Here is a 23,070-nt window from a genome sequence, read left to right as displayed (position 1 = left end):
AATAGAGTCTGGTACAAACCTAAAATAAAACAGCGGGTAGTGTTCTAGTTACACACATTTTATTTTCCTATTTTATACCATGATATAAATTTTAACAAAAGATGATTATAAGATATCAATGAGAGAACATCGAGTTTAAGAGGAACATCAGTCGCGTAGATTACAGCTGTCTTCTTGCAAGCAACCCGTCTAGAGTCGTAGTATAAAACAATCACATCGACAAAATATATCCCGTACACGAACACGGACGCGGTCTTCATTAATATTAACGCACGCCGCAAACATCCGAGTCTCACAGCACCAGTTTCCGCTTCCAACGAAATCAAATTATATTCTAATACTTTTTTTTCTCAATAGCTTTCATCACCAAAACATTCATATACACGCGACATACACTTCGCTAGAAATTACACGGCTAAGTTTTTTTTTATACTTTAATAACTAGGGTTAAGACGTTATACATATCACCTAAACAATGAAATAACTTACGACTAACAACTGTTTACATTCTAAACGGAATACGCTGTATATTTAATGACGTGTCATGTCCCGAGCGGAAGCCGAAGCGAGCTTTGGCACGGTGGCGCCATCTACACAAACCATACAAAATAATATACTTTGATATGTAGTTTTTAATAAAACAATGCCGGTAGTCATTTCGTATGTCGTCTATTGTACGAAGAAAATATTACTCAAATATGAAATGATGATTATCTTCAGGGTTGACGGCCAATTTTATGCTCTTTATAAAAATAAATAAAATTTGTCGTATAACTGTACCGGACGCATATCTACGAGAACTCGTTCACATATTAACCTGACGAAATGTTAAAAACATCGATAAAACTGAATTGAAACTACACTAGCGTAAGGTAAATGAGACGTAGAACGAACTATCGATATTAAAATAATTCAACAAACTATCTAAGAAAATATTATTGAATACGAAAATTTTAACTAAATAATAAATTTTATAATTAAATTAATGTTACAGAGTCCTTCTAATACTATACAGGTGACTTCACATAAGTCACTCAATAAGTTGGATACATTTCTTTATATATATTCGAGTTGACAAAAAAAAGAACACGCTGTATTAATGTTTCTCATAAAGCAATATCAACAAAAATAATTTTGAAATTATAAACCAAAAATAATCGACTAGATTTTAAAATGAAATAAAAAACACAATTTTATTCTCTATGCTTTAAGAATCAATAGTCGTTTGACGGTGCGGAGGTTTTAAATAATTCATAAGAGAAGTATATCAAGATCATTACGTTTATATCATTTACTTTACAACATAACCAAATTAACAACTCACAGTTTTTTATAACCCGACTATAAATATTGAGTATTTGACTATTTCAATGCTAGGTATGTCTTAATTTCCAAAAATGCATTTATGGCAGATGGAGCGCGGTGTTGCACGTGACGAGGGACCAGGCTACGTACGGTTCATTGTCAGTCGAGCAATCTTATAAATAACAGATAAAATCACCAATCACCGAACAATCACAAGACCACATCCCGCAACAGATAAATTTTATTCCACGAATTTTATTGTTACGAATGACTTAAATAGAAAAACAGTTAAGTGTTTGAGATCACACGTGGCAAAATTGACTCAATCACTTTTAGCCTACATCAATAAGTTATAACCTACAACTGCATCCTAATATCTGAGTAAATTTAACAGAAAGAGTAAATTTATAACTAAAAAAAAAAAAAAAACTCTCCGCCTAACATAATAGTCGTGTTCAAGCTTTAAAAAAAAGAATTCACATTAATTGCAACTAAATATTATAATTTAAAAAAAAACTCGCAGTTGGTACTCCTTGGTGTAGGAGTAACAGAAATAAATGTATGACCATCCAGGTGGCGTCTGTTAGTTCACGAACCGGTCTGTTACTTTGCAACTAAATATCATTAAGCTTTGTTGTATGCCCGTTCACTTCGGATGTCAGGTGAATGCATATAACATTAACATTATAACAGTGTGCGTTTAGGAAGGAAACACATCATGTAGCGTAGCGCTTGGTCCACAGACGGGCGATACGATCGTGTTCCTCTCTGTTCTGGAGGTACTGCGTCGCAATGCTGCCTACGAGGGGATCGGCTGAAAACAAAATATCACATACGTTAGAATAACATTCAAGGCTGAAGTGACAAACGGACAGATCACAACCGACAGCATATACACAACAATAACATGATAAATAACCACCACAGATAAACAATAAGAAATAAAATTAATTTACTATATCCATATATAAAAAAACATTACAAAGTTGTAATTTTTGAAATGCAGTAAAAGCGATTCTAAAACGTCAACAAAACATGTAGGTTGTAACAATACAATGTCTTAGTCATTGATTTTTATGTCGCAAACAATCATACAAGATATTCAACATTACAACACAATCTTCGCAAACTAATGTCATTGACCTGGAGACATTATTTAATTAAAAATGTCAAATGGACTGCAAGTATGTTATATATGTGACAATAAAAATTATATCAATATAATGTGTTTCATTTACATAATCAATATTAAATTGATTATCAGATCGCACCTACAGCAGTTCCAGTCACAATAAAGTCAGGTTACTATTGAATTACTACGAGAAAAACATTCAAATAATTTGTATTTCCTATTCAATGACGCAGAACTATAATTGATTACTTTGTATTTAATTTACAATTTACTTGCTATTGAAACAATCTAGCAAATTCATAACAATCACTAGTGAGACATCAAAAGCAAAGAAACTTATAAAAAAAAAAAAATTATTTCTTAAGTAAATTTATATATGAACAGACTCACCAGGATTACAGTCAGTCAAGAGGGAGCATATAGATAATAGTACTTTTGAAATGGTGAGTGCCGGCGACCAATTGTCTTTCAAAATATCTAAACATATAACGCCCTGGCTGTTTATATTACAGTGGTATATCCTCGTACGAAACGTCACCTACAATAAGCATCAGAAACATATTAGTACACAGGAAAATAATTACCGAGATAAGATATTAGAATGATGATTGTATACATGGATTTACCTTAGGAGGTTTGAAGGGATATTCCGGTGAAAAATGAATATCTAAAAAGAAGACGCCACCTTCATAAACCGATCCGGGCGGCCCTAATATTGTTGAGACCCATTCATATAAATTGTCACCCTTAGGACCTGCACTACAGTTAGGCGGGGGATCTAGTGTGATCTCGGCCAGCTCCTTTTGGATTCTCTTGGCTGATGTACCAAGTGCTTTCGACATTTTAGCGTTAGGTTTATTTTCTTTAGTATCCGGCTTATCCCCGACTGCGTTACCACCTCTGCCTCGCCCTGTACCACTCCCTGATGAACCAGACGCACCAGACATTATCTAAAAGCATCTCTAAGTCTACAACAAACTGAAAACTATCAAGCTGCAAAACAACATTGTGGTGAAGCTCAAAGAAAACAAGAGAACAAACAAAAAGTTGCTACAATTACATAAACGAACGACCTCGCATTTTGTCGAAATGAAGCCACAGAATAATAATTGATTATTAAGCAATGACATGAATACCTTACATTAAATGATTTTACTAGTTAAATGGATTTATTTTGTTTAATTTGAATGTAACATATTATAAAGATATTATCTAATTGTCCAAATATTTACGTTCACGTTTTAGCTTAATTTTAATAATAGTTCTTTCAAATAAAGTCGTCATTAAAGACAAAAAGATCTAAAACATGTGTCAAAAAATTAAGTCTCTAGAGAAGAGAAACAATCTCGAATGATTTAAGTATACTGTATTTACCCGTAGTTTAATTGATTATAATACATAACAAGCCAGGGATATGTATTACATGTTAAAGTCATCGTAACGAAGCAAAAACAGGGTATTGTTATGATGATGAAAAGATTCAAGTGTGTAGTCTTTTTGTGAAAAACTATCGCGAACTTTAGAACAAAGACTTTTTTGCAACTGGTGCCTCAAATATAGTTTTATGGATAATATAACAAGGAATAACGCAACTCATGTTCATAAGCTAAACGAATCAATTAAATGATAGAGATATTTTAAGTTAAAAGATTATTTTGTACCTTACGAATAACAGTCGGCCATCTTGTGGGCTGGCGTTATCCGATAATTTACAATTTTTTTGGTTCACCTCTGTCGCTATTATAAATAAAATATAAGTCCTCACATAAACCACAATAGACGCTAAATATATCCAGAATATATTTTTGTTATGATTATAATACTTCGTGCTCGTGGATACTCCGAACTGCGAAACGCAAATAGGAAGCCTGCAACTTTTCCAGGTATAAATGCAAACAATATAAACGTACAAAGACCAAAATAACCAACCGTATACCTTGTCGGCTTTAAAAGATGTTTATCGTTTTCGTAAAATACGTCAGAGCTTCAATCCTCTTCTACAACATTTCGTCCATTTGTACATCACCCTCACCAACACAAAATCTACTGGAAGTTCCCAACGCACACAGGTTAATTACTAAGAGTAGTAAGTAATTACTACAAAAAGTAATACTATAGAGAGTACGTTAACTTACATGTAATATATTATACTAATGGAAAATTTAGTAACTAAAACAACTATGAAATTTATTATTATTAATCTACTAGTCCACTATGCACAACCACTTTCCGACATGTTTATTAAAAAACCGGTATGTTGCCATATCTTCAAAAAACTGTAAATCTAAATAGAAAGTCAATAGTCAGTTTAAGTAAACAAAGGTAAGCAAGTAATTGTATACCAAATAATAATCTATAATAATTATTGAAAAATTTAAATAGCTTATAAAGAGAATAAAAGAGCAACATATAAACATTTTTATATTTGTTTAATCAGAAATACTTCCTAAATACCAATAAAAAAGGGCTGCTAAATTACTTATTAAGTCTCATAAAAAATCGAGTTACTATAACGAGTTGGTACATTAAGGTTTTGTTAAATAATTTGCGAAGTTTACAATTAACTATTTTAGTTTATCTAATGACATATTTTTTCATAAACTATATATTTCTTTAAAACATCACATAATATCGAGTTGAATAATTTAATAAAGTTTCAAGGTAAGAGATAAATTTAAAAGAAATATATACGGATTCAAATCTGCGACTATCAGGATAAATTTGTGTATAAATTTAAGTTAAACTAGACAACTCTCACCATCCTCTTTGTGAAATGTAAAATGTCATTTTGTATTTTTAGGTTTCAGAACTCTCTAAGTTGTCAACAATAGTACGACAAGAATAACACAGAGAAGTTGTAATTTTTAATGTGCAATCGCAAATAATTTAAAAGATTAAAGGTTTTTAAATCATTTAAGACATCGTTTATTTTAACATAAAGTTTTTTAGTAACAATCACCATGGGGAAACGACAACATCAGAAAGATAAAATGTATGAAGAATATTTTATTTAACTGTTATATATTGACTATACTTAAATAGGGAATCAATTTTATATTATAATTTATTTTCAGGTACCTCACTTACACTGAATGGACAACTTTATATGGTGGTAAAAGATCAGGGACAGCAGTTGAGGAGGACTCATCGTTTAAGCGCCTCCCATTTGATCACTGCTGCCTTTGTTTACATCCATTTGATAACCCTTATTGCGACAGTGACGGAAACATATTTGAATTGCAAGCTTTGACGGACTTCATCAAAAAGTTCAAAATCAATCCAGTCACAGGAAAGGTATATCTAAAAATTTAAAAAATATCTTATTAGCTAAAAATTGAAAAAATATCTTATTAGAAAGCTTATTTATTTTTCACAATTTTTTTCAGAAAATAGATGTTGCAAGTTTAATAAAGCTCAATTTCACAAAAAATGCTGAAGACTCCTACCATTGCCCAGTTTTATTCAAACCGTTCACTAAGAATTCACATATTGTGGCCATACGGACCACGGGTAATGTGTACTGCTATGAAGCGGTTGAACAGCTTAACATTAAGGGCAAGAACTGGAAGGATCTCCTCAACGACACTCCATTCGCAAGAACCGATATCATAACAATACAGGATCCGAACAATTTGAAAAAATTCAACATATCCACATTCCATCATATAAAAAACAATTTGAGAGTGGAAACCGAAGGTGAAATTTTGTTAACCTATAACTTTAAGCAGTACCCATTAAAAGATGTTGAGATAAACTATACTATACCCATTCATAAAAAATTATATATTATTTTTATTTTTTAAGAGGAGATTGCACTCCGCAAAGATCCACATGCAAGATTAAAAACTGTATCAGCCGAAACAAAAGACATTTTACAAGAACTGGAAAAAGAGTACAAAGCTCCGGAAACTAAAGAAGTTAAAAAGGAGGTAAAGAAAAAATGGAACATTGTTTTTAGAATATTATTATTAGATAATAATTAATAATATTTTTTTCTATTTTATATATGTGCCTAAATATATAACAACCTAGAGTAAAAATTTTGCCAGTTTCATTAATTAAATGACGGGATATCATTTTTAAAGGGGGCGAAAGTTCATTAAAACCACTTAGACTTGCACGATATAAATTATTTGCAAATCAAGCACTGCCAAATCGAGGGCTACTCAAATGTACAATGTAGTGGACATAGAAATAATAAATAGCACAAATTGATTGTCTTTACTTTAGATTTAAGAATATTTGAAAGTTTGAAAAATTTTGCTTGAATATTCTCAGGTAGCTGACAAATTCAATGCAGCACACTACTCAACAGGAATGGTGGCCGCGAGCTTCACATCTACAGCGATGGCACCGGAAACTGTTCATGAAGCAGCAGTCATATGTGAGGATGAAGTAAAATATGATAGGGTTAAGAAAAAAGGTAATCGAGGGTCATACCTTACAAAAAATAAAACTATCACTTATCAATAGGTGGTAACTATTAAATGTAATAATGTATTTATATGTGTTTTAGGCTATGTACGTTTAGTGACAAACTTAGGTCAACTAAACTTTGAACTGTACTGTGATTTGACACCTAAGGCATGCGACAATTTCATAAAACATTGTTTAAGTGGTTACTATAACGGCACAAAGTTTCACAGGTCAATAAGAAATTTTATGGTAAGCTCAACTTATATCTAGACATTTCTACCATAGTACAGTAGTTTTTAACTCTCGTATTAAATCAAAACCACGTTTTAGATCCAAGGTGGTGATCCAACAGGAACAGGTTTAGGCGGTGAGTCAATATGGAAGAAGCCATTTGAAGATGAAGTGAAACCAAACTTGCACCACACTGGCCGAGGCATACTTTCCATGGCTAATTCTGGACCTAACACAAATGGGTCGCAATTGTTAGTATTTTCAGTGGATTTATGATCATTTATGTATTGGCTGTATGTTGTATAGCCTAATATGAAGCTAAGCTAAGCCTTTTTTTTTACCAAAAACCTAAATAGAATTATGATAAAATGATTCTAAACTTAGGAACTGTATAATGTAATATTTTTGATGTATTTCAGTTTCATAACTTTCCGTTCCTGTAAACAGTTAGATGGTAAACACACAATATTTGGTAAACTGGTTGGTGGTATCGATACACTTACAGCCATGGAACAGATCGAGGTCGACAACCGTGACAGACCTATAGAGGATATTGTTATAGAAGTTGCCCAGGTGTTTGTTGACCCATTTGCTGAGGCCGAAGAACAGGTATTGAGTTATTTTTATGGTGCTACAATGGTATTATTTAGTAGTAGAGTATGCAATGATAAAAATTTTACTTATGCAACAGCTTGCTGCGGAAAGAGCTGCTGAAACTAAAAAGCAAGCAGAGGCCGAAGGATCTGGCGTGAAACCCAAGAAGGCATCAGCGAAACCTCTTAAAGTGTTCAGGAGTGGAGTCGGGAAATATTTAAATTTACAAGAATCATCCGCTACCAGTAAAACTACTAAAAGCCAAGAGGTCCCCGCCAAGAAACCCAAGAAAGATGCCAATTATAACTTCGGTGCATTCGACTCTTGGTAGTAGTACTCGAAAATCGGAAAAAAATTATTATGTAACATTCTAGAATAAATAAAAACAAATTAAGTTAATCCAATAAATGGTTTATGATGTGATATAATACTCTTTATTTAATACTTTATAACAATATGCTTAACACCTTACCACCAAAAATAATAAAACTAGGCAAAAAACTATACAAAGTGAAATAAAACAGTTCTCAACATACAGTACACATGTTGGACTAAAATTTATATTTAATAGACACACATTGATACTATTATTAATATTTGGTTGTGTGTGCATCATGAAAAACTTATATATTAAATAATTGCATAACTATAGATAATGAAAATAAATAGTTTTACATACACATCATTCATTTGTAATACAATTTAAAGTCGGACTATCATCCAATGTAGGAACACACAATTTTTTTTTTTTTCATATTTAAAAAAAACAACGATTCAAATAGTAAGGAGGTTTTATTCAAAGTACAATTTGAATATTTTTTTTTTTAAATTTTGTTTTAATGGTATCTAAGGTTTTCGCAAGTACTCATTCTAATAATACTAAGGTTTTCAGATACATGCGTTTTTTTATTATTTTATAACTAAATACTCCTGTTGCTTCGGTTCCTTTAGAGCAACCGTGATCATGGGCAGACAAGATGAAAGAACAGGTAAACACTTTGCTGTAGAGGTACTGAAATGTTAGGATTATGTAGTTATTAGGGACAAAACTTCTCAGCATTCCATGGATTCACCATGCAGGTGCCGGGTCCATCGCATTTTAGGGAGAGGAGCTTTAACATTGCCTGGGGTAGATAAAGTTCCTCTCCCTGAAATAAAGAATGAATAGTATCCGATAACCTTAGTTTCATTGAACCTTGTTTTTATTTCTTATATATTAAGAAATTCTATAACAATGCAGGTTGAAAACATATTTTAAATATTACATGCCTCTGAGTATTAATTTCATAATTTAAAGCTACGCAAATAAAGTACAATAACATTCATACATTGAGATATTAATGGTGCATGTTACATTAATATGAAAATATTTTAAATAATAGTCATGTTAAATATATCAGGACTTTTATCCTTATTATCAATAGGCATACACAAAACAACAAAGTTCATCAGTTATTCCAACGTAATGAAATTTTAATTGACTGCTAAATAAAAAGCACAAAATTTGAATTTTTTTGAATGGGGATTAAATGGAACAAAATATATTTAGTTGTAATTTGGACGCCGTCGCGCCGTTCTTTGCTTATCAAACCTCATTTCCATTTCTTCTAATACCTTTGGTGTGTATCTTACCACTAGTTTGACAGAACCCACTGCCTGCTTAAGCAGTTCTACAGCCTTTTCATGGTTTTCTCCCTCTACGGATACTCCATTAACTGAGAGCAGTTGGTCACCTCTTTTCAATCCTCCATGACGGTCAGCGACACCGCCAGGTATAATTCTGGATATATAAATTGGCGAATTTTGTTCCTTGCCACCCATGACGTTAAAACCTAAGCCTTCTTCGGTTTTCGGTAACTCCACAACTCTGGGATGAGCGTGACCTTCTGCTGCAGCAAACGCAGCGACGGTAGCTTTGGCAGTAGCCGATGCTCGTATATCCGCCGAACCCTGAATATCCACCGTTTCGTAAACATGTTCATACACTTCTCTCACAGCATTTAAAAAATCACTTTGTAACACTTTTTGAAGTGCAGCCAGTTTAGTCGCAGGAACTTCTCCACTTTGCTGGAGTTTTTCTAGCAACTCGATGGCTCTCTTTATGTCTCTTGCTAACGTCAGCTGTTCCGCAGTGCTCGTCATTATTAAATAATAAGCTATTATAAATATAATGAAAGTAGGAAATTACTTCGAAAATCGATTCGAGTACACTCAACAGATCCTTTTTCCTTATACTGTCAGAACTCAGACCCATTGACAATAATCAGTCAATATTCGTCTATGTGTCGAAAAGCTGTGCAACTGTTTTAAAACATTGTTCAGAAAAAGAAACTCATTTCATTTTGAAAATAAATATACAATATATATAATGTTTAATATATAAAAACGAAATTATTCAATAATAGAAGCTTTCATGTTTGGGTAATATGTGCAGTAATCACGTTTAATAATATCTGAACGCATTAATTTGTCAACAAATAATATGACATAATCGAAATGACATTCTCAATTGTGCCAATCCAAGAAATTTTGCCATATATGGTATATATTTTGGAATATATAACTGGCATGAGTTGAATATATTTAAATAACTATAATAGCAATTGTGGTGTTTTTGAAATCATTATAGTGTAAAAATTGTGTGATTGACAATGGACGACCTAGGTAAGTGGCTCTTGTATGTTATCATTAACCTGTTTGTCCCCTAATGACGTGTTTTATTTGGAATTAATGCAATCACAGTCGTTATTTATAGAATACTTATGTCATTCTTCAGACGTTGTTTTAAGTGATATTATGTAGCAGCTGTTAATATGGTGTATTTTTCTAAGGAACGTAAAAGATAACGAAAGTGTTGTTATCAACAAGGTTTACTGTTTTTTTTTTAAATTCATTTGAGGTACACCTGAGGCTAGAGTTTCATTTAAAAATCTTAGGATTGTTACGAGTTTCATTAATATAATGAACACATTATGACTGTTGTGGATTTAGAATTTACAATTTTCTAAATGAATAACACAATGCTCATATGAAATTAGGTGAAAAATATTGAGGCCATACCTTAGAGGGATTGACCTTATATTATTTTGTGACTATACAGTCCTCAAGAGACACAATATTTGTCTATTAAATATAGTACAGATTTCTTATGTTTAGATAGATAACTCATTACTATCTTATCTTGGTTCAATACAGATTAAATTACTTCAAAACATGCTCAAAAACATGGGGAAACGTACGAAAATAATATAAATATATAAACATACAAAATATAATAATAATATACAAAGATAGTAAAAGCAACATATTGAGAAAAACTTGCTTTAAACCTCTCTTATATAACTTATATGTTAAAAGCATTAAAAATGTATAGCTATATTATATAATTTTTATTTCACTGTTTTCATTGATCAATTGTAAAGATTTATATTTTTCATCTGGCATATGGTGTATTTGACAATAGTTATTACAATATATAAGATGGAGATTGTTGCCCCTACATATTTTTATATATATATATATATATATATATATATATATGTGAATCTATGTATATACATAAACATACAGAATGAAAACAATAAAAGAAAGAATTTTAAGGACACTCTATATAATAATATGGTTCCTTATAATATATCTGTATATGTACATAGTTGTTTTTAATACACTATGTTTAATAACCCTCGGAGAGAGGGCTTTCGTATTTGATGTAACAAAAATACTGATTGGTGTTCCATAATGGCTTGACATGATTTATGGCATCACCACCACTCCCAGTAATCTAACAGAACACCATAACGCCCCAAATCCAGGGCCAAATATAAGGAAATTTGAAAGGAATTTATATGGAAACAAGTAATAAATTAGTTTCTTATGTAATCTTTTACTTTAAGACTTGACCTTTCATATAAAATCAAATCTGTGTGGATTTTTTTTTAATTAAAATATTTGTTTTACATTGGGACGTAAAAATGGAATTTTATAAAATTTTGTGATACACATTGTCAATTGTTTAATTATTTTAATATAAAATTTTTATTTTTTTATTTTATTAATTATTTCAAAATGTTAAGACTATTGTTTAAATCATTAAATTCACTAAATAAAATAAAGCTATGAGGACATATTTTAGACCGCTGAACTTTAAGTCACTGTGCACACTGTGGGCTATGTATCATTCAGCACTTGTCTGTGACATAGAATCTTAACTTTGACTGTCCCTGCTCCTGAGTCGATACTCGTACAGATAATTCGTGAGATTCTCGCCGTCTCCTTCTTCTCGTTTCCTCTCGTTCTTGGAAGCAACAGTAATAGAAATCCGCACGTTTTAATTTTTTTCATCGATATCGATATTGTATTTTTTTTTTGCGAACGAATTCTGTGAATATATTTTGTCTGTCAAAGTTTCGGCTGATTGTAGAACGAACTATCCAAATACATCTTCTACACCTGGCAGGCACTGGGTTCTGAAAAGTATTTTCTATCTCAATAGTCATAAGGTAACCTATTGTTTGGATAGCATCTAGTGTGTCACGGCTGCAGATAATTCCGCATTCTAAAACGAGAGGACAAAGCTTTCTTCTTAAAAGGTAGACAAATTTAAAGAATACTGAAGGAGTTGTAGTCACTTCGTTTACTTCTCGTTTCACAGGTGGTGGTGGTGGTTTAATAATTTGGTTCATCAGTCACTTGATAGTATCTCAGCCGAAATTGTGCTCAATACCAGTTCGATATAAGGTCGATTACCCCATACGAACTTGTCTTAATTGTAACTCCTAATTGACATTTTCAATCTCTTCAACTTTAATATACTATATTGTCCGTAGCATCAAATGTTCTTTTCAATTTCTCTATATTTATTAGAATAAGTAGTTTTTTAAAACAAAAAAAATTATTGAAATTGCTTTAATCTAACGATTTGAGTTCTACCAGAACGGCTTAGGAATTAAAATGAAAAATTTCAAAAAATATATTTAAAAAATCTCTGCTAAAAAAAAAAAAAAAACAATAAATTTAAATACAAGTATTTTCTAATAGCAACTCGATATATATTTAAAATATTCGGCAATCTATATACACACACACACACACACATATATATAGTGTTTTTACATATAAATAAAGTAACGAGAAAGACGTATAAATTAAATTAAATTTTAACTCTAATTTCTACTTATAACAGGTATATTTTCAGTCTTACACTTTTCATTGTCATTTCATAATGACCGAATGCCGTTACAAATACCTATCAACTATCAAGTTAACGTAATTTATTAATCAATTATCTTCGCTCAGCCCCTGAAACCATAGTTCGTGTATCGGACAGTTATGACTGATTTGTCACCCCATGGCCGCAATTAGCTTACTAAGTGCAGTTCTTGTCACACTCCGATGGCGTACGACGTATCGACACACCCACACATTTTGTGACACGTTAATTAATTCTTACAATATAATTAGAAAATTAAAACTTGGTATTTTTTTTTAGATATTAATATTTATTAAGCGATTTCTGACAAAGCAAACGTATACACTCAAAAAATTTCCTCTTTAGCATCACCATCAGTGAGGAGTAGTTGAATTAAACTAAATCGTATTTTGTACAAAGATATATGACAAGTCCCAGGCACTGTTGGAGCTCTTCTCCCTAGACCAGTCCAGCACCCGCACGGTGAATCCATGGAATGCTGAGAATTTTTCGTCCTATTTGTATCAATTTTTGACAAAAAGCCAAGAAAAAAAAAATACAATAATGAGATCCAAGATTTTCGCGAGTTTTATTCATTTAAATGAAGCTAGTATTTTTCGGATATACTACGCGTGATTTATTTTTGTAAAAAACTACATACTCCCGACGTTTCAGTTACTTTTCATCAACCGTGATGAACCGTGAAAAAAAAAATACGTTGTAGCTTCAATTTTTGTAATAAGATACAAAATACTTAACCAATACTGATACCACTTGTAAGTTAAATTAAGTAAAACTCTCGTCGGCATCTCTCCAGATGTTTCTGAGGTTAATCGTTTTGTTAGTCTTATTGCAAAATTTTTAATATTAATGTAATAATGATTAATATACATATAAGTTATTCTATAGAGTAAATTTATTTACAAAACTAAACTTAAATTCCAGCTACGTATACATAAATTGGCCTCAGTGTATATTATTAGCTTGCAGTTGAAATGTCCATTTATTTACGATTACACCTGTAACTATAGTATGAGTTATCATCCTCTTTCTAAACATCGGCATTTTCAACGATTCATTTATAATTCATTCAGCATATTCGTATCCCACGATATGTTCGAAAAACGCTAAACTGCCCGTACTACGTTAATGAAATGATTCGAACTCGTACTAAGGTTGATTGTAAATATCGTAGGAATATTGTAATGGATCCATAAAGCTACGTCATGCTACGCCGCTTCCATTAGGGAAGGAAGGTGTCCCATGACAGCCAGTCCTATACGAACCGCGTCGCCGGCTGAAACCGGCAGTTAAACGATTTTTTTTTATTTACCGGTAAAATATACTTAAATCGTAATATCATTTAAAAATTATTTTATCTAATAGCAAACAGCATTACTATTTTGGAGTTAGTTTTATTTTTAAAGTATAATTTTGTGTTTAAAAAAATTAATTTAGTTTTGTGTACTGTTTATTAATAGTGTTTTTTTTTGTTATTTTCTTGCATAATGTTGTATTTTTGATTGAATAGTAAGTATATGGTTTATATGGCGTTAATTAGGGTAGCTTTGATCCCAGTTGTGTTTGTGAGCCAAATTTTAATGAAACGTAATCTAGATGACTTTATCTGATGACGAAAATTATAAAATTTACACACTAATCGTTTAACTGATAAATAAGATTCAAGTCAAATAATGTTCTGAATTAAAATATAATATTAGTTCGGGTGTTTCGATTTGATAGTCATAAAAAGCGTTTAATCATGGTTAATATGTAATATATATGGAATAATAACAAAGTGATATTGTATTGAAAAATAATATTTCTTAGTGCAAATCGACTGATATTTAAACGTACCGAAGTAATGAGACCTAAAACTTTCGCGAGTGTTCGTTTAAATGAAACTAATATTTTCGTATTTTATTATTTTTAAAAACTACATACTCGCGACGCGACACATCTCGTCTGCCCGTGATCGCGTCGAGAGTTTTTAAAAATAATAAAATACCCGTATTACAGAAGTTTTTTACGTTTTTGAAGTATTTATTAATAATATCAGCCATGAGACCTAATGCACAGTACAATGAGTGTAACAATTTAATAGGAGGATGCGTTCTATACATGTGTACATAGCTAACTATAGCAGGTATTTTTCCATCTACCTACATGATCTGTAAGTGGGTCGAGTTAGCACCGATGTCCAGAGTAAACATTGACTTCCTCATTAGTCCCCTTCATGAACAATGGGCACGTCAAAAAGCATCGTAAATTCACTATCTATTTGTAAACAATGTAATTTCTAAAGCACGGTTAGCTCATATACATTTTATTTTCCGTTTTGTTTGTTTATATGTTAGTGATTTTTTTTATAATAAACTGGAAGGCAACAATATCATGGCTTAGATCCTTTAATTCACATTCAAGAGCTGACATAGTTCTGATTTAATTTTAATTATTTTTAAATTAAGTCCTTACAATATTTGACGAATATTTAAAATACTTGAAAGTTGTATTTTGAACATACTATAAATATACAGTTCAGATAAAATGTATTAAGATACTATTTTTTTCACTCAAATAATTGGTTTATTGTACTTTTTATTGCAATAGGTTTCCGAACGTCGACCTTTGCCATAAACGTGTGTTCAATTTAACCTCGTGTGTCGTTTTAATTGTCAGTCAGGAGGTTAAGTGTCACTGGATATATTAATGCGATGGTCGGAATTGATGACCATAATATATTTATTTAGAGATCAAAGTTAAAGCGAATTCCAAAAACTGTAACATCTTTCGGGCCAGCGTCGTTACATCAATCAAGTATAGTCAGGCGGTAAATTTTAAATCGGTTTGTTGTTTTTTTTTTTTTATTTAAAAATATTTTCGAACGCCAAGATTGATGGCATCGGTTGTAAATTTTTGTTATACCTTTTATAATTAAATTTGCTTATTCTTACTTATTCTTATAAGTTTGTAAAGTTTGCGTAATATTTGTATTCATCTTTACTTTTTTTTTATACAAAACATGTATGCAACCTCTTTTTTAGATCTATTTTAATCTAGTTTTTTAAATACTCAATACGGGTGTTGTTTATAAATGCCTCATTACGAACAGACGCTATTAATACAGTGCAGTAGTTTGTTTCCTGCATTCGTTTTATACTCTTCATACATTGCATTCGGTTAACATATCTTAACGTTACCTTAAGATTTATTCCAGTTCAATTGCTTACTCAGTTATAATGATGAGAAAGTCTAAATAATATTCAATTATAATAACTATTTTTAGATCTAATACAATTCTATATGATGTGTAACCATATTTGAAACAATCACATTTTTATGGTGTTTGTTTTCTCCGCGCCATAAATATGTAACATCCGGCGACTCGTTCTCGTCTCACTCCAATCACCATTCACTCTCACTCCATAACATTTCACTTAACTTTTATGGTCCGTGTTATAACGAAAGCTGTCCTTTGATCTATCTATCATCCGAACACTGAATGTAGTATAATTGACGTCGTTAATTACTGTAAAGGTGCAGCCTAATCAATTACGACGACAACATAAAACATCGAGGTTCAAACTTAAACGGTTTATGGATGTAACATTAGCTTGAATTATGGCTGATTATATGAAAGTTAGGGTGAGCCGGCGATGATGGAGATTTCATATACATGTGTTGGCCGCCGGCTTGACATGCGCCGACGCACGATCTCTGCCGCGAGAGTTTAGTTGCGGCTGGGACGCGTAGGCGAATACTCTGTTCTGTGACAAACTGACCGACCTATAAACCTATGTACATATATCGCTATAGGATCATTATCATTGATTACGTCCCATATCTATGTCCTTGAAATGTCTTATCAGGTGGGATTAGTGTTTTTGACCGGTGGCTTGTAGACTGTAGTTTAGTAGTATTGTTTACTTGTATCGAGTGGGCTGTGATTATGGTCAGGTATTGAGTGTTGATGCTGTGGGTGTTTTGATTCATAAATCTTAAACGTAATTGGTCAACATGGACCGGACAATGTATGGGAAGGTGTTGCCTGGCACTTATTACCCGTTCCGCTGCGCTATGAAGGAGAACGGAATATCGCCCGGCTGTGAGTATTAAATACAATACTAATTACAATATTAGTTTTTATTTAATGTTGTGTTATTAAAGCAGTGTTGCCAGTGTGTATTGTTTTTAATTGCATCACCTGGTGATGGAATACGCTAATATAATACATTACTTGAGACAGTTCAAATTATTTATTTATTTGTATGATTAGGTGAAGGAGATGTAAGCGTTGTTGCATAGCTCATAGTATAAGTGTACTGTACTCTCAAGTGTACCTGATGGTTTCGACTGTATCTATTTTACGAGCAACGCCGTTATTTTTACATATAGTTAGTTATATTTAACTGTTCTATAGAGATTAAAGACTGATATGGATCTTCGGTTTAAGTTAGATTAATATTTTTTTTATGAAAAATTTATATAATAACCATGACGCGATATATTTAATTATTATTCAAGGTACAATGTGCTAATGTAGTCCGTATATTTTGCACTGGTCATTAATAAGTGTGCGGTGAAGTCATCTTGTTTGTTGTGTCATTTCATTAGCACAGTTACCGTTTTATTTCATCTTATCTTTTACGATCACTATTTTTGGACCAATCCGCTATATATTGTTATACATTAATGTTATGACGTAATATATACAGTGTCTCAGCCAGCTCTGAATATTTTTCGCATTTTTTTTATATTAAAGTGGTAAAATCCGTTTTTCCTATATCTGGTTTCTCAATTCTGTTCCACATGATACACCTTTATTATGAGCATAAAATGTATTTTTTATTTGTTTGCTAATTTAAAGGTGACATCATATTCGCTGTTGTAATAAACTGTAGACTGTTGTTTCGGCCCGACTTTTATTGTACGACGTGTTATTTGTGACACGCTCCAGCCCCGTAACCGTTTATTTGACAGACGTCAATGAAGTTAAGCAGCGTTTAAAATTGTTAGTAATGGTTATCCAATGCACGTATTCAGTTATGATAAGAGGAATATATTGTTCATAAGAAATATTGACGCTTTAATACTGTTGTACAATTAAATTTTAAAATATACCTCAATTTAGGCGTTACGTAAAAAAAAATCTACATTAGCGAAAAATATCATTTTACAGTTAATTCATAAAATACCATGAATCGCCGGTGATATTGATGCATAAGGTGCTATGAATTTGATTTACAAGCTTAAGGGCGAATGCCAGATGTGTCTGACGTGATTGTACTTGGATAATTGGCGAGTTGTTTTTAACTTTTATGATACCTATCGTGTGTAACCATCTCAAGGCCCTGCGGTTATACACAAACCATTCGCACCGAGAAAGGTTATTAACAATTCGCGCAATCGCGAACTCTGATTCATACAGGCTATGGAATTATTTGGTCACTGAAATTAGTAATATTTAACCGTATTCTTTATGATAAATTGGCATCAATTGAATAATTTTAACTTTAAAGATAAAATTTCTTCATTACTTCAAGTAATTTACCGCATGCTGTGATGTTGTAAGCATTGGATAAGTCAAAAAAATTACTGTTTAACATGTAGGGAATATATATACGTCGTAATTATTTCAATACAATTTTTTTTTATTTACTTGATGATATAATATTTTTTTTTTTTACACAAAACTTCATCTAATTTGTTTTCGCCTTTATATTCTTGAACTATTATTATCGTGATGATGAAGATTTCGGTTACACTGCTCGATGCGATACTTTATTATCAACAAATATTAAGTATATTTTTAATTAATACTACATATCCTATAGTCTGTAGTAGATTATAATTCTGTATTCAGATTAATCTTCTGTCGTGATCATCGTCTCTATTCTTCACTTTTCTCATAGTATATTCCAAAAATTCCCCGGACTTGATTAAGTATTACAAAATATCTATTTAGATGGATATAAAATTTGCTATAACTCGATACGTCAGTCGTTTTCTTACCTGTTTGTTATATACTTATGAAATACGTTAACATTTATATGCTAATTTTCTGTCGTAAAAAGATTATGTGTAAGCCAATATGTACATCCGAATAATATTTTGGTGGCTAGGTGTTAGTCTTCTATCAGAACCTTTGATAATGTGGAATATTTAGCTGGTTCGTGCTATTAGGGTTGTCTTCATACTAAAAACAGACAGTTACGTAGCTTATCATCGATAAGTCTGCGCACATGACGTCATCATCATCATCAGCCTATCGGAGCCCACTGCTGAGTAAAGATCTCTTCTCACATGAGAAGGTTAGTGTATTAATCACTACGCTTGCTCAAGGTGGATTGGCGATTTCAAACTAATAATTTTGTATTATAAGTCCAGGTTTCCTCACGATATTTTCCTTCGACGTCTGTCAGCGACATATTAACGTATTTCTGAATCAAAAACCGGAACCCGTTTGAATTTCGTTTTAAGATGATATCTCGCTGGAGCCTACCTGGAACGCTATTAGGGTTTAACATTAAAAAAAACGTATTAATATTTTTTCCTTTTTTGCAATAAAGCTTTTTATTTTTTCTTACTTTATTCAACAGCCGACATCAAGGACGGAAACACTTCCAAAAACTAGCTCTGTTTAATAAATAAGTATCTGTAATGCAAAGTGCAAACTATGTCATTATATACCTATTGATGTTCCATTACTAACAAAATGTATATTGAAGTAATATTTATACTTTTATTGCGTCACACTAAAATTAAATTGGCATAGCTATTAAAGCCTTTAATTCAGTTAAACTTTCGTTACTCTATCGATTTTTTCTTCTCAATTTTCTTTGCCGTTCTGTTTCTTAACCAGTGGTCTAAATGTGATTAAATTTTCGCGAGATCTTCGCTATGATTGTCAGTTTATTCAAATCTATGAATTTTTGATTGCTGTTAAGGTATTGAATTTGTAATATTTTTATATGAATTCTTCGTTAGCTACAGTAAATTTTTTTTAATCTGTGTCATGATTTTGTTAAGATTTTTTTGTATCGTTCTTATAAATAAGCATATATATATTTTTAATAAATACAAACAGTGGCAGTAAATGAAAGTTTAATTTAATATAAATAGTAAAATATTCATTGATTTACAACAACCTTGATGTGAAGCGGGAAAATTATTAACTCGTTTAAAGGGAATCCAGTTTTCATTGGTTTATAAAGTTAACCTTTTAGAGGTCAGCTGACATAATACGAGATGGCTTTGGCGTTTTGTCCTTATTGCGAATGTGACTTACACACACAAACACACACTTACCTACACATATAAACATATACGCACAACACGTACACACACCTGATTAGTTCTTTTATACTATATTTTCATACATACATAAATACGAAACAACTAGTAACTTTATCTATGGAAAGAAATAAAGGTGACTTATTAAATAAAATAGCCCAGTTTTACTAAACGCATATAGACTTACATCAGGTGCATATACAAAATCATTTTACTTAAACAATTTCTTGTGCCTGTCTGTTATATTGTTCCCGTTAACTATTGAAACTGCCGCTCTACCTTTCGTTAGACTTTCATATGATAGCCAATGTAATAAAGAGTAAATAATGTTAAGTTTATTATATATATATTTTTTTTAATATATATAAGCAATTTAAACTGACATTGGTCCCAGACAAAGTCGTGGCCACAGCTAGTATATATAAAATCATTGTATTGTTAGCGTCCGTCTATTCTGTTAGGCGTAACAATAAAAATACATCCATATATTAAGACAAAACTCATAAATATTCATATTAATGTACTCAGAGTTACTGTTCACATTCCTTATGTACAAAATATATACTCCACTGAATAACATTGTGTTTAAAAAAATACGTCTCTTAGAGAATATGATACAATATTAACTTAGACGTATCCTCCTTACTATCTTAGGCGATGTGACTATATACCTATGATTAATTTAATAATTATACGTACACAATTCCAAGTGAAGACTCAGAATCGTTCGTAATGTGAGTATTTTACGTGTGTTCTGACGTTAAATTAACAAAACGGATAGTTTTAAAGCTTATATTCGTATTGTATATAAAGTAGAAGGCATTCGATTATTTTTTATTATAACATACAACATCGGCTAACACTCCATGAAGTATTAAGTGAAAGTGAATTTCATTCATACGTTTCCTTTTACAACAAACTGTCAGCCATATTACTTTTGTTTCCGAAAACGGTGCTGAATAACGGGGTAACGAAGGCCAACGGAAACACTACCATATATGGCAGTATATAAACAACATTATATAATATAGTACATAAAAATATTTACTAATACCCTTTGTAACATCTTATAAGGAGACGGCTCAATCAGTTTTTTAACCAACTTTGAATGAGTCTTTAAACCGTGTTTGTTTTTCTATTAAGAATAAATACGATATATTTCAAGCCCATTTTTATTTCACGACTAAAAACTGTAACCTCTTGTTACACGCTTAATATATGATAAGAATAATGTCATTAGTGAATATTTTTTTTTATTATCAATCTTGATTAAAATGGTCCTATATAATAATTATATATGTATAATCTGTCATAAATCTGTCCCTGTTAATACAGCTCTTAATCTTATTAATTATTTCACCAAAAGTAATTGTGATAACCCAATTTAGATTAGCTTTTTTTCATCATTAAGATAAACGTGTTTCATTAAAATTCTTTTACCATCTGTGAACTCACCGAATACCTTGTATTAACCTGATTAGATAAAAAAAAGTAATTGATTAAATTACGCGAAAAAAGGTCAGTTTACTAATAAATGGCATTCAATATATAAAATAGAGTCTGGCTGAAAAGAACAGTTTAATTTGAGGTGAGGATAAAAAAAAAAACAATAAGTGTGTACACTGTTCCTTTAATCTACTTGCAATAATATTTAAACCTGATATTTACACATAATAATAATAATTTTACGAATATGGCACAGTTATAAAAGTATCTTCAGTAACGTTGAACGTTATTCGTCGTAAGTCTACTCCTGATTGCATGTCGATATATTACAATGAGCAAATAAATCGTTCAACCATTGATAATTCTAATAATAAACACGTGGTTCTGTCAATATAATTAAAAAAAAAACACACAACGAGACGATGGAACTTGGAATTATGCCAATTAGGATCACATATGAACCAATTCTACTGAATGAACTACATTCGTTACATTCTGAACATGTTTTCACTTTTACAAACTTAAGTAAATACGCTTTTGTTTACAATATGCAATTTTTTTTAAATTATATATAAAAAAAAATACTTATGAAATAATACGAACGCACGTAGCATCCGAAAAAAAAAAGTTTGTTTTCTATAAATATTCAGAAGTTATATAGAAACTTCTTTAAGTGAACTTCATCATCTCTTATCTATATTCTGTTCCGGCTCCATAATAACCGAAGACGAAAGTCTCGTGTGATATGTCATTCTATTTTAATCATGGGAAATACAATCGATGACAATTGAGATGTTCAATCGATTTCCCGCTTTCCTTCTGTTTTACATCGTTTTCTTTTTTGTTTATTAGAAAGTGTTTGGAACAATTGTGTGAAACCATATATTCAAACACATACAAAAAATACGCCAAAGTTATGACGTTTGTTGAAATAGAATTTTTTTTTTTGTTTTACAAACAGTGAGATCAAAATTCAAAAGTTTAATGACGCCATATTAAAAAAAATATTTACTTTACAATTATGTCATATAAAGTATAAACGAGTTACCGTGATATAAACTGTGCCATGAACTTTTCCTTAAACGTTCTTCAATGCCGTGGTTAGTAGATTTATTAATGTTATACCATATGGCATTCTCTTGTAATAATGAATCTGTATTAATTATTTAAATACATTTATTTTTGAAGTCTGGTAACATTGTATGATATCTTTAAAAATGGCCGTTGGCAGTCGTTTCTGAAAATCAGTAGTTATGTTAGAAAAAAAGATTTGTTGAGCGGTGAACGTCCTCATTAAATCTCCTCGCCAAATACTTTTCCACTCCGCCCTTTTATTTCTGTCCAAGTTTATTATTAGGTTTGTTAAAAGCGTACTTTATCATATTTTCAACACCAACAATATATCTAAAGTCCCCGTTCAGTTATCTAATGACAGGAAGCGAACGCAGTACTAATCATTAGTCTT

The 23,070-nt window shown here is 31.4% G+C and overlaps 4 protein-coding genes across 21 annotated transcripts in view; 2 read left to right on the top strand and 2 right to left on the bottom strand.

The window, feature by feature from the left end:
- Positions 1 to 37: 37 nt before the first annotated feature.
- On the bottom strand, positions 38 to 4,725 carry LOC116767220 (ubiquitin-conjugating enzyme E2-24 kDa). 17 transcript variants are annotated; one of them, XM_032657445.2, is made up of 6 exons: positions 4,573 to 4,725; positions 4,367 to 4,483; positions 4,099 to 4,283; positions 3,064 to 3,387; positions 2,828 to 2,975; positions 38 to 2,119 (listed from the first exon to the last, which is right to left on the bottom strand). In XM_032657445.2, exons 4-6 carry the CDS (start codon positions 3,382 to 3,384, stop codon positions 2,022 to 2,024), a joined length of 567 nt encoding a protein of 188 aa, XP_032513336.1. In that variant the 5' UTR covers positions 3,385 to 3,387; positions 4,099 to 4,283; positions 4,367 to 4,483; positions 4,573 to 4,725; the 3' UTR covers positions 38 to 2,021. The 17 variants fall into 17 exon arrangements, with proteins under 17 accessions (XP_032513336.1, XP_032513332.1, XP_061383524.1 ...); XM_032657441.2 differs by having other exon boundaries at positions 4,099 to 4,311; positions 4,374 to 4,483; XM_061527540.1 differs by having other exon boundaries at positions 3,064 to 3,359; positions 4,099 to 4,311; positions 4,374 to 4,483.
- A 503-nt stretch (positions 4,726 to 5,228) lies between these two features.
- On the top strand, positions 5,229 to 8,106 carry LOC116767222 (RING-type E3 ubiquitin-protein ligase PPIL2). The gene is made up of 9 exons (XM_032657450.2): positions 5,229 to 5,429; positions 5,512 to 5,731; positions 5,824 to 6,133; positions 6,242 to 6,366; positions 6,716 to 6,860; positions 6,954 to 7,102; positions 7,184 to 7,335; positions 7,504 to 7,693; positions 7,776 to 8,106. The coding sequence occupies exons 1-9, from the start codon at positions 5,398 to 5,400 to the stop codon at positions 8,007 to 8,009; spliced, it is 1,557 nt and encodes a 518-aa protein (XP_032513341.1). The 5' UTR covers positions 5,229 to 5,397; the 3' UTR covers positions 8,010 to 8,106.
- On the bottom strand, positions 8,074 to 9,999 carry LOC116767662 (protein lin-7 homolog C). Its single transcript, XM_032658085.2, has one exon. It carries the CDS (start codon positions 9,818 to 9,820, stop codon positions 9,224 to 9,226), a length of 597 nt encoding a protein of 198 aa, XP_032513976.1. The 5' UTR covers positions 9,821 to 9,999; the 3' UTR covers positions 8,074 to 9,223.
- A 200-nt stretch (positions 10,000 to 10,199) lies between these two features.
- LOC116767749 (paxillin) overlaps positions 10,200 to 23,070 on the top strand; it is a 34,497-nt gene continuing 21,626 nt past the window's right edge. Inside the window, exon 1 of one of the 2 annotated variants that reach the window (XM_061527439.1) lies at positions 10,200 to 10,342. In XM_061527439.1, coding sequence (XP_061383423.1) covers positions 10,330 to 10,342 — 13 coding nt within the window. In that variant the 5' untranslated portion in view covers positions 10,200 to 10,329. Of the gene's footprint in view, positions 10,343 to 16,614; positions 16,972 to 23,070 lie in introns of those variants that run through there. The other variant, XM_061527437.1, reaches the window with a different exon arrangement.

This window comes from Danaus plexippus (assembly GCF_018135715.1).
Source record: "Danaus plexippus chromosome 9 unlocalized genomic scaffold, MEX_DaPlex mxdp_26, whole genome shotgun sequence".
Classification (NCBI taxonomy): Eukaryota; Metazoa; Arthropoda; class Insecta; order Lepidoptera; family Nymphalidae; genus Danaus; species Danaus plexippus.
The sequence above is the reverse complement of the archived record's forward strand: the minus strand, read 5'-3'. Positions and strand labels throughout refer to the sequence as shown.

Excerpts from the sequence above, each read along its gene's own strand:
- LOC116767662 (XM_032658085.2), bottom strand. The coding sequence starts at position 9,820 with ATGACGAGCACTGCGGAACAGCTGACGTTAGCAAGAGACATAAAGAGA.
- LOC116767222 (XM_032657450.2), top strand. The coding sequence starts at position 5,398 with ATGGGGAAACGACAACATCAGAAAGATAAAAT. Across the intron at positions 6,861-6,953 it reads TGATAGGGTTAAGAAAAAAG|GCTATGTACGTTTAGTGACA; the intron begins GTAATCGAGGGT and ends TATGTGTTTTAG. Across the intron at positions 7,694-7,775 it reads TTGCTGAGGCCGAAGAACAG|CTTGCTGCGGAAAGAGCTGC; the intron begins GTATTGAGTTAT and ends CTTATGCAACAG.
- LOC116767220 (XM_032657444.2), bottom strand. The coding sequence starts at position 3,384 with ATGTCTGGTGCGTCTGGTTCATCAGGGAGTGGTACAGGGCGAGGCAGA. Across the intron at positions 2,976-3,063 it reads ATCCCTTCAAACCTCCTAAG|GTGACGTTTCGTACGAGGAT; the intron begins GTAAATCCATGT and ends TGCTTATTGTAG. Across the intron at positions 2,120-2,827 it reads CTTGACTGACTGTAATCCTG|CCGATCCCCTCGTAGGCAGC; the intron begins GTGAGTCTGTTC and ends TTTTGTTTTCAG.